The sequence below is a fragment of the Hemibagrus wyckioides genome, linkage group LG06 (assembly GCF_019097595.1).
Source record: "Hemibagrus wyckioides isolate EC202008001 linkage group LG06, SWU_Hwy_1.0, whole genome shotgun sequence".
Taxonomy (NCBI): domain Eukaryota; kingdom Metazoa; phylum Chordata; class Actinopteri; order Siluriformes; family Bagridae; genus Hemibagrus; species Hemibagrus wyckioides.
Window position 1 is genome coordinate 6,073,769 of NC_080715.1, and position 10,804 is coordinate 6,084,572.

General features: G+C 42.3%; 1 protein-coding gene across 1 annotated transcript in view; it reads right to left on the reverse strand.

The window, feature by feature from the left end:
• Positions 1-10,804, reverse strand: part of cps1 (carbamoyl-phosphate synthase 1, mitochondrial) — a 79,260-nt gene that overhangs the window by 38,091 nt on the left and 30,365 nt on the right. Inside the window, exons 21-25 of the mRNA XM_058391139.1 lie at positions 9,649-9,767; positions 5,706-5,847; positions 3,794-3,859; positions 1,896-1,959; positions 622-803 (exon numbers count right to left, since the gene is read on the reverse strand). Coding sequence (XP_058247122.1) covers positions 622-803; positions 1,896-1,959; positions 3,794-3,859; positions 5,706-5,847; positions 9,649-9,767 — 573 coding nt within the window. The remainder of the gene's footprint in view (positions 1-621; positions 804-1,895; positions 1,960-3,793; positions 3,860-5,705; positions 5,848-9,648; positions 9,768-10,804) is intronic.

Here is a 10,804-nt window from a genome sequence, read left to right on the forward strand (position 1 = left end):
CACCAAGCTCGCTCATCCATGTCTTTATGGACCTTGCTTTGTGCACTGGTGTGCAGTCATGTTGGCACAGGAAGGGGTCATTCCCACTGTTCCCACGATGCAATCCCACAAATTAGAGTAGAGCCGATCGCACTGCTCTTAACTCCGGGCTATCGCTGTTCTGAACCGTGCTTTTTACCTGGAGCAGGGGAAGGTTTTACACGTGGAATTTAGAAGCAGGGTTAGCACGTGTTAAATGTGTACAGAACAGAGTGTGCCTCATATCACATGGGAACCAGGAAGTAGCAACAAATCGGCTCAGTAGATATAGTCAAGTAGCAAAACATTGAAAGGAAACAGAAGTGTGCTCTGTAGTGAGGGGGATACATGCCACAATAAAAAATTACAGGAAGGTGGATACCAATAAACGTCCTGGTCAACTATATGACAAAAGATAAGAAAAAGATAAGAATAGCTGCATGGATACAGAACCACAGACCTGACCTTTTTTCCCCTTCACTGATGTGGAAGCGTGAGACAACCCAGGTAAATATGAGCAGTGTGAAACGTCACACAACATAACCCAGGATTCCAGTAATGTACCAGTGCCTGGTCTGATTTTTGAACTCTTTCACCTCTTACCTCCTGATGGTTGATGTCCAGGATGCGCTCGAGCGTGAGCTCCTCGAAATAGAGGCGGTCGCACTCGTCGAAGTCGGTGCTGACCGTCTCGGGGTTGTGGTTCACCACCACTGTGCGCTTGCCCATCTGTCTGAGGGCTCGGATGCTGGACACGGCGCACCAGTCGAACTCCACGCTGCTGCCTGGAACACGGGAGAGAGTGGAACTGAGACTTTACTCAAACGCATGAGGATGAAATCCAAGTGAGAGTACGGTAGTGTGATTGACTCTGCACTAGGGTTTGAATAAACACAGGAATAGCAACAACAGTTTGAGACTAGACCTGGACTCATGAGAAACACTGACAAACTGGACACATCAAATCTCTCTGCATCATATAATTATCACTACGGCATTTCATTTTATTCTCCTCTCTCTTACTACAGTTGGAGAGACTGTGGGTTTTTAATACACAAGACTAAACTCCAGCAGTCAGAGTGTGCAATTTGTTGTAGATTTACTGCAGAAGCATTTTCTGGTCCAGTTTATTGGTCATCCTAATACCACAGAGAGGTTCATGCCTCGTGCCCAAACCATTAATAACACAAATTACACCTCACTTGATCCGGCTAGTCGAGGGTTTTCAGTAAGACTGCAATGTCTGAGCCATCTGTTTAAGGATTATTAGGGAACAGCTTTTAGAGATAATACAAAGCAGCCAGTACACATTCTTATTTCGGCAATGCTGTTGTGCCTAAAACACTTAAAGCAGCCCTGTCAGAGTCAGAGTCAGTCAGTGTGAGTCAGAGTCAGAGTCAGTCAGAGCCAGTGTGAGTCAGTGTCAAAGTCAGAGTGAGAGTCAGTGTCGGAGTGAGAGTCAGTGTCAAAGTCAGAGTCAGTGTGAGTCAGCATGAGTGTCAGTCAGAGTCAGTGTCAGTGTGAGTCAGTGTCATAGTCAGAGTCAGTGTGAGTCAGTGTCAGTCAGTGTGAGTCAATGTCAGAGTGAGAGTCAGAATCAGAGTGAGAGTCAGTGTCACTATCAGAGTCAGTGTCAGTGTGAGTCAGTGTCAGTATCAGAGTCAGTATCAGACACAGTGCGAGTCAGTGTCAAACTCAGTATGAGTCAGTGTCAGTATCAGAATCAGTTTGAGTCAGTGTCAGAGTCAGTGTCCGTGCTGTGCTGAGAAAACACCATCAGTCATATCATTTCTGCTCAGACTTGGTCCTTTTCCACTGATGGATGCAGCAGTGTGGGGGAGGGGGTGGTGGGGGTACAAACAGCTGGAATTACTCACCGATGTGATAAGGGCCACAGCCTAAAACCATCACACCCTGATCCCTGAAGTCCAGATCATGTTCCTAACAGAACAGAACAAGCATGCGGTCAGTAAATGCTGGACAATAATAATAATAATAATAATAATAAAACCATGACCAGGCACACAGGTCACCTACACAGTTTGTGTTTCTAGTTTCCTGGCAACAGTTAACTTCACACAAACACACACTACGGTGAACTCCGGTGTTACACTAATCACACAAACACACACTACGGTGAACTCCGGTGTTACACTAATCACACAAACACACACTACAGTGAACTCCGGTGTTACACTAATCACACAAACACACACTACAGTGAACTCCAGTGTTACACTAATCACACAAACACACACTACAGTGAACTCCGGTGTTACACTAATCACACAAACACACACTACAGTGAACTCCAGTGTTACACTAATCACACAAACACACACTACAGTGAACTCCGGTGTTACACTAATCACACAAACACACACTACAGTGAACTCCAGTGTTACACTAATCACACAAACACACACTACAGTGAACTCCGGTGTTACACTAATCACACAAACACACACTACAGTGAACTCCAGTGTTACACTAATCACACAAACACACACTACAGTGAACTCCGGTGTTACACTAATCACACAAACACACACTACAGTGAACTCCGGTGTTACACTAATCACACAAACACACACTACAGTGAACTCCGGTGTTACACTAATCACACAAACACACACTACAGTGAACTCCAGTGTTACACTAATCACACAAACACACACTACAGTGAACTCCGGTGTTACACTAATCACACAAACACACACTACAGTGAACTCCGGTGTTACACTAATCACACAAACACACACTACAGTGAACTCCAGTGTTACACTAATCACACAAACACACACTACGGTGAACTCCGGTGTTACACTAATCACACAAACACACACTACGGTGAACTCCAGTGTTACACTAATCACACAAACACACACTACAGTGAACTCCAGTGTTACACTAATCACACAAACACACACTACAGTGAACTCCAGTGTTACACTAATCACACAAACACACACTACAGTGAACTCCAGTGTTACACTAATCACACAAACACACAGTACAGTGAACTCCAGTGTTACACTAATCACACAAACACACAGTACAGTGAACTCCGGTGTTACACTAATCACACAAACACACACTACAGTGAACTCCAGTGTTACACTAATCACACAAACACACACTACAGTGAACTCCAGTGTTACACTAATCACACAAACACACACTACAGTGAACTCCAGTGTTACACTAATCACACAAACACACACTACAGTGAACTCCGGTGTTACACTAATCACACAATACACTGCAAAATAAATCACACTTCTTTTAAATGACATTTGAAATATGTATTTCTGTTACCAGTAATTGTTTGATATTTTGTGATACTGTGTGTGTGTGTGTGTGTGTGTGTGTATTTAGCATTGTTGTAAGGAGGCTCCAGTGTCAGTGTTTTGTAAGAATCAGAGAAAAAGATGTATATTTTTTAAGCTCATGAGCTTCAGAATGGACCAGGGAGCATTCTTCAGCTTACACTAACCCATTGTGTGTACCTTAACCGTAACCAGAAATGGATAAAAATTACGACGCATCATTCTTTAATGACACAATAACATTAACACAACCATAGGGAACTTGATGTCATAGAGAAAGCCTTTCAGGATCTTCTCTTATTGGAAAATTTTCTAATAATAATAACACAATAGCACCAGGATCTTTTACTGATTCTGCAGGAAGTACAACACAAAGTAGTTCTTAAATAACCTGACAGCTGACTGTTTAACAGCTTGACAGTGTTTGTATCAGCGCAGTGTCTCACCTGGCCGTGGTAGGTACAGTACAGATAGTTAGTGACGGCAGGATATTCGGCAGCGAGCGTGTCGATCTGAAAAACACAGCAGTTAACATCATTAGTACGTTATTAGAGCTGTCCTTCTTTAGTAAAACAAAAGTGACGGTTATACACATTGTAAAAAACATCAGCTTGGTAGATCGGTTCCAGGTGGTTCAAATTGTTTTCCATCCATCGTGATTTGAGTGTATTTGCAAAAAATAAAGTCAAACCCTGAGCTCACACCTGAACTGAGAATCAAACCCACAATAGTCAGATTATCGTTATTATCTGGTAGTTGTTGTTCTTTCGGCTGCTCCCGACTGTGGGGACACCACATAGGATCATTTGGTCCGCATGTTTCGATTTACCCCGGATGCCCTTCCTGATTCAACCCTCCCATTTAACCCGGGCTTGGGACCGGCACTGAGAGTTAACTCTTCTCCGGAAATCGAACCCGGGCGGCGACAAAGAGAGCATGGGATCCTGTCGCTGGACCATCAGGAGGCACTATTATCTGGTATTTTAATCTCCTGAATGTTACACTGTGCTTCCTATCAGCACCAACTTCCTGCTGAGAGTTCACACTAACAGGTTAGTACTACATGAATCATTCACTCTCACTCTACATCACTTATTAAAGTGATTAAGTTATGGTGATGGCTGCTATTGGAACTGCTATTGCCGTGCACTTCAGCAGGAAGTAATTTCAGTTAAATCTGTATGCTTGTACTTAAGTTGCTCAAAAGTTTCTGGTTCCACAATTGCCCTTGACAACATTATATTGCCAAAAGTATTGGGATGTCTGCCTTTACATGCACATGAATGTAATATGGAGTTGTCCCGCCCTTTGTAGCTATAACAGTTTCAACTCTTCTGGGAAGGCTTTCCACAAGGAGTGTGTTTATGGGAATTTTTGACCATTCCTCTAGAAGCACATTTGTGAGGTCAGGCACTGATGTTGGACAAGAAGGTCTGGCGCACAGTCTCCGCTCTAATTCATCCCAAAGGTGTTCTATGGGGCTGAGATCAGGACTCTGTGCAGGCCAGTCAAGTTCCTCCACACCAAACTCACTCATCCATGTCTTAATGGACCTTGCTTTGGTCACTGGTGTGCAGTCATGTTGGAACAGGAAGGGGTCATCCCCTAACTGTTCCCACAATATTGTCCAAATGTCTTGGTATGAAGCTGAAGCATTAAGAGTTCCTTTCACTGGAACGATCGATCCCAACCCATGAAAAACAACACCTGAATTCAATGATTTGGAGGGGTGTCCCAATACTTTTTGGCAACATAGTGTATATAGAACACAGATTTAAAAAAGAACATGATTGTTTATTATTATCTCAGTCTCCAGTGACACCCAGATGAGGATGAGGTTTAGTTTTGCGTCTGGTTCCTTTCAAGGTTTCATCCTCAAATCGTCTTTGGGAGTTTTTCCTCGCCACAGTTGAGTTTGGTTCACTCGTTTACAATAAACATGAATTTAAATTTGAAACTCTGCAACTTTTTTATTCTGATTTTTATATTAGTTTAAAGCTGCTTTGCAAATATACAAAAATCACTATACAAATAAATTTCAATTGATTTGTTCAGTAAAAGTAATGAATTCATGTTTTGTTGAGATTTTTAAAATATTTTTATATTTTAAATGTAATTATTTTTTATATAAATAATGTTATTCTTTTTTATGTTAAAGTTTTAATTTTATTATTTTTTTAAAAATATTATAAATAGAATAATAATAATTTATTATAAAAATATTTTAAATATTATAATATTTGAATGTGAACTATACGTAGTATCTTTTTCTTAAATCCGACTGAACACTTATTCCTTTTTCCCCCAGTGTATAGATATGTTCAGGTGTGTGTGTTTATTAGGACGTGATGTCCGGACCTGTTTGACCCAGGGCTTGATGTTGTGGCTCAGTCTCAGCGAGCGTGTCTCTGCCTCGGTCGTCCCGAGGGCCTGGCCCACCTGCCGGTCAGAGAAGCCCTCCTGCTTGGCCTTCAGCAGCACATCAGCTGGAACGCTGGAGCTGAGAGATAAAAATTCATTTTATAGTGTTATTAGTCGCACACATACACAACCACACACAGCAGTCCAATACTTCTTCTGACTCTTTGTGTCATAAAATCAATAAAATAGATGATAAAAATAGAATTTAACTATACAGGAAAAATATGTAGAAAAAGTAAAAATGTAAAATATAAAAGGTAGATAATTTAATTTAGCAGTTTACTGCTAAAAAAATGTCTCACTTATTTCAGATTACTCAATCAGGTATCAGTTTAAATGGCAAAATAATGAGTAAGGTCAGGTAGAAAAATATCACTAATGTAAAGGAGGGCATAAATATTTCACAAATATCCCATATCATTAACTAACTAACTAACTAATAAATAAATAAATCAATAAAAAGCAGCGATCCACAAAATCTTGAAAAGGAATCTGAGAAATTCTGATTATTTTTTAATTATGTTAAATGTACCTGATCAGCTGAGACATGTTTATTATCAGACTCTTATTGCTTTTTTTAATGAGAGTTTGTACACGGATTACCCTGTCGAGTTTACATCACTTATTTATTTTAACCTTACATATTATAAAACATTTATGAAAGCAACCCAATACAAATCCATAAACCAGGACCAATGAGACAAAAGTAATGGCACCCTATAAAAGAAGGAATGGTTAAGCTGTGTTTAAGAGACTACTGGTTGCCATAGTGATATTGTTTATCAGTAGGTGATGAAACCAGCATTTGAAATCAATATTTTTGCCATTAAAATGAAACATTCCAGATGTCCCGTAGCTCTAGGGTCAAAACTTCGAACCCGAACATCTGGACCACAGTAGGAGGCAGTGAATAAATGCAATAAAATGATGTTACACTCTTTAATGACGTGGAAATATATTTCTGTGAACACTTTTTTCCTTCTTTTTAGAAATCTAATACTTGCTCTTTGATATAGGTGCAGACCACATACATCCGATATACATCTGAGACGTACGTTTCTCGGACAATTCTACATTTCAGAGTTGTCGATAATTGTTAAACTTTAAACAGAAATCAATGGGCATGAAGCAAATCCGATGATCTCCATGAAACCACCACGAGTAGTGATCTCAAAGAGGCGGAACCTTCGCATTCGAACTGTATAATCATGAAGACGTGGGAAAAAAATAAATAAATCCACGTCACCAACGGGGTTGGTGTAATTACAGTCAGCCTGGTGCGTGCACACACACACACTGATGTTCTGGTGGGTGGTTTCCATTGGCATCGCTGCTCCTGCCGCTGCTGCTTAACTGTCTTTGTTGCTGCAACACCAGAGAGCAGGCCTGGCAGCTTCAGCGTCTCCTGGTTGGTTTAAGACGGTGAATTATTCCGCAAATGCAGAAGAACAGACTCGGTGTATGAACACAGTGCGACAGGCCGTGCGCTATTACACTCCAAACAAATGTGCCATGCATTATGGTAGTAAAAACAGAAAGACTCCAGATTTGGACTCCTCCTCAGAGAGATAGATGGATAGAGAGAGAGAGAGAGAAGAAGGGAGGGAGGGAGAAACACAGAAAGACAGAGAATAAAAGAGAGAAAAAGAGAGAGAACAAGAGAATGATGACAGGAGAGACAGAGAGAGAAAGAGAATGAGATAGAATGAGAGAGACAGTGAGAGAGAGAACAAGAGAATATGAGAGAGAGAGAGAGAGAGAACAAGAGAGAGAGTAAGAGAGAGAGAGAGAGAGGTGGTGGCAGACTCTCTGTTGGAGATGCCCCAGCGTGGGGCAGCAGGTCTGTTCCACTCCACAGTGCCAGTCTCTGTAGACACACAGTCTCCTCAGCGATCCCACACACCAACTGTGAGCTTTTACTACACATGAAGTCGGAGGTTAGCGTCTGTCCTGCGCAACACCAAAACATTACACTGCCTCAGACGTAAACTCCCGTTTAACCAAGGGTGAGAGAGAGAGAGAGAGAGAGACAGAAAAACAGACAGAGAGAGAGAGTACAACAGAGAGAAAGAGTACGAGAGAGAGAGACAGACAGAAAAACAGACAGAGAGAGAGAGAACAACAGAGAGAAAGAGTACGAGAGAGAGACAGACAGAAAAACAGACAGAGAGAGAGAGAACAACAGAGAGAAAGAGTACGAGAGAGAGAGAGACAGACAGAAAAACAGACAGAGAGAGAGAGTACAACAGAGAGAAAGAGTACGAGAGAGAGAGAGACAGACAGAAAAACAGACAGAGAGAGAGAGAACAAGAGAGAGAAAGAGTACAAGAGAGAGAGAGACAGACAGAAAAACAGACAGAGAGAGAGAGAGAGTACAACAGAGAGAAAGAGTACGAGAGAGAGAGAGACAGACAGAAAAACAGACAGAGAGAGAGAGAGAGTACAACAGAGAGAAAGAGTACGAGAGAGAGAGAGACAGACAGAAAAACAGACAGAGAGAGAGAGAACAAGAGAGAGAAAGAGTACAAGAGAGAAAGACAGTAAGAGTACAAGAGAGAGAGAGAGAGAGAGAGAGAGACTGACAGACAGACAGAGAGAAAGACAAAGAGAACAAGAGACAGAGCGAGACAGAAAGAGAGAGAAGCACTTGTTCAGTAAGCTTGCGCGTGTTTTATCTGATGATCATCATTAGTTCCAGTAACACGCGTGTAGCATGAGCAGCAGAGGAAGGACGCGGGACACAGAAGAGGTCTGACGTCTGTAAGTACACCCACGCTGCAGGGGGAACGGTCAGACTCGGGTTCGGACCACAGCGAACGTGGCCGGTGTGAAAACCATGTTAGGATCAAAAGCCTTTCTTTAAAATCAGGTCAGTGGTCAGCGTCATCCCTTTCATCCCAAACATCAGCTGAGCTGAGAAGAGGAAAGTGACCGAAAGACGACCTAAGAGTTTTAAATATTTACAAATGGCACCTGCTGTACTAGGGTAACATGTCAGTCATGTTCATTACTCAGTTACAGCTGATTGGCTTCTGCATCCGGACGAGACGAAATAATAAAAAAACACTCTGTTCCCTTCAGGTAAAGCCATGAAGTCAGAATGAGTGTGTGTTTAAAAGCCTGGAAAAGAGCAATGAGCATTAATCTTTCATGCTATTAAAACACCAAGAGACACACCGACTTCAATAACTGTGTATTAGAGCTGTGTCTGGGCTTCAAAGGAGATTTTCATGCATATTGCAGTGAGATATTTGATCAGTTGATTCGCTAAAATAAATTCCGCCAAGACTGATGAATAATAGAGACACTTCGGTAAACATTTCGGTGGCGCATTTTAATGAAACGTTAGGGGGAAGCCGGGCTTCCTGCGCAGTGACTTTCACCTAGACTGCTCGTCTTTGGTGTGATTTAAGACCGGATAACATGCGACTTATGCTACGCTCGGTTCGACGCTGCTACGTTTCCGGCGAGAGCGACTTGAGGGTGACTTTCAGTGGCATGGCGACTGGATGCTAGAATCCCGCTGTCTTTCACCTGTATAATCTGATGATTTATAACCCTGTCTGTCGCCCTGATTTCTATAAAGCTGCTTTGTGAGAAAGTGCTTATACAAATACGAGTGCTCTGAATCAGGGACTGAAATTACACGAGGAATGAATACTGAGTGAGTCTCGATAAAATAAAATGAATTTGATGAATCTTTGGAGTCGCTGTGGTGCCGTGTAGAGCCCTGAGTCACTGGGGTTGACTGACAGGATGAGACGCCGGCTTAGGGAAAAGCTGAATTCTATCCCAACGTCGCCATCTAGTGGCGAACCACCTGTTCCTTCATTAATGCGACCCGTTTGATTTACGCAGACCCGAGCTGTCGGATGCTCACCTGTCGTACTGACGCAGACGCTGCTCCAGCCCTGTGATGCGCCTCAGTTTGTGCAGAAACCACTTATCGATAGCTGTGAGCTCATGGATCTGGTCCACGCTGACTCCGTCATGCAGAGCCTAGAGAGGGATAAAGACACGATGCCGATGATACAAAACAAGAATAGCCAAATGTGCTTGCGCCATTTTCATTACTCGCTCATGTTCCACTCCACAGTGGTGGATAATTTGAAGCTCGTGTGAAAGTGGACACTCAGGAATTTCATAAGGATTTGTTTTTAGCAGGCCTACTAGGGGTGATATATTCATTTCTGCTCTCTGTGATGCTAAAAAGCAGCTCAGAATTTGATCTTCAGCCACCGTGTAAGGTTATCCAACAGAGAGAAAAAAACACTCGTCTAAAACAGCCATTTTATTTTCTATTTCTGGTAAAAAGGGTTAATCAGGTACGCCTGGCTAGGAGACGGGGGTTGTTTCAGAAAACAGGAATCAGTAAGGTATTGTTGGGTCGTTGTTAAGTGAGGGATAATGGCTCCTGATTGCAAGCAGTAAGCATGGCTGCCTCCGCTGAATGTAAAACGGCGAGACCGATGAGCCGTGACCATTCGGGCACCCGGCGAATCGGAAGCTGGAGTGGAGCGAGACCGGCATGAAATTACGGGGCGGCAATTACGGTGAGGCTAACCTTGAGAGTTATTGATATTTCCTGGCTTGATGCACTTTGGACCATTTGTTTTTTTAATAACGAATCATTTTATCCAGCGCTCATGAAATATTTGATTTCACACAGCGACTGGTTTTATATAAATATGTTTACTGATATACAGATTAGATTATTTTCAGGGTTATTCAGGTATAGAGTTGGGAGAATAATTCTTTGTAATTGTGTTGGAATAATGAAGCGTACTTGCAAGAACAGCAAAAGAAACGGAGGCTAACAGATGTCGCGATTTAACAGGTGTAGGGAGAATCTTACTGTCGGCCCACTCACAGCCTGACCTCGCAAACACGATCGCACGAAATTCGGCGAGAAAAAATAAATAGCGGGTGCAAATGAGCAGTTGAAACTGGAGGAATGCTACCTGTAGCGTTTTTAGAATGCCTGGATGTTAAGCTTTATCATTCTGTGTGCTGGTGAGAAGGAGAGCATACGCTGC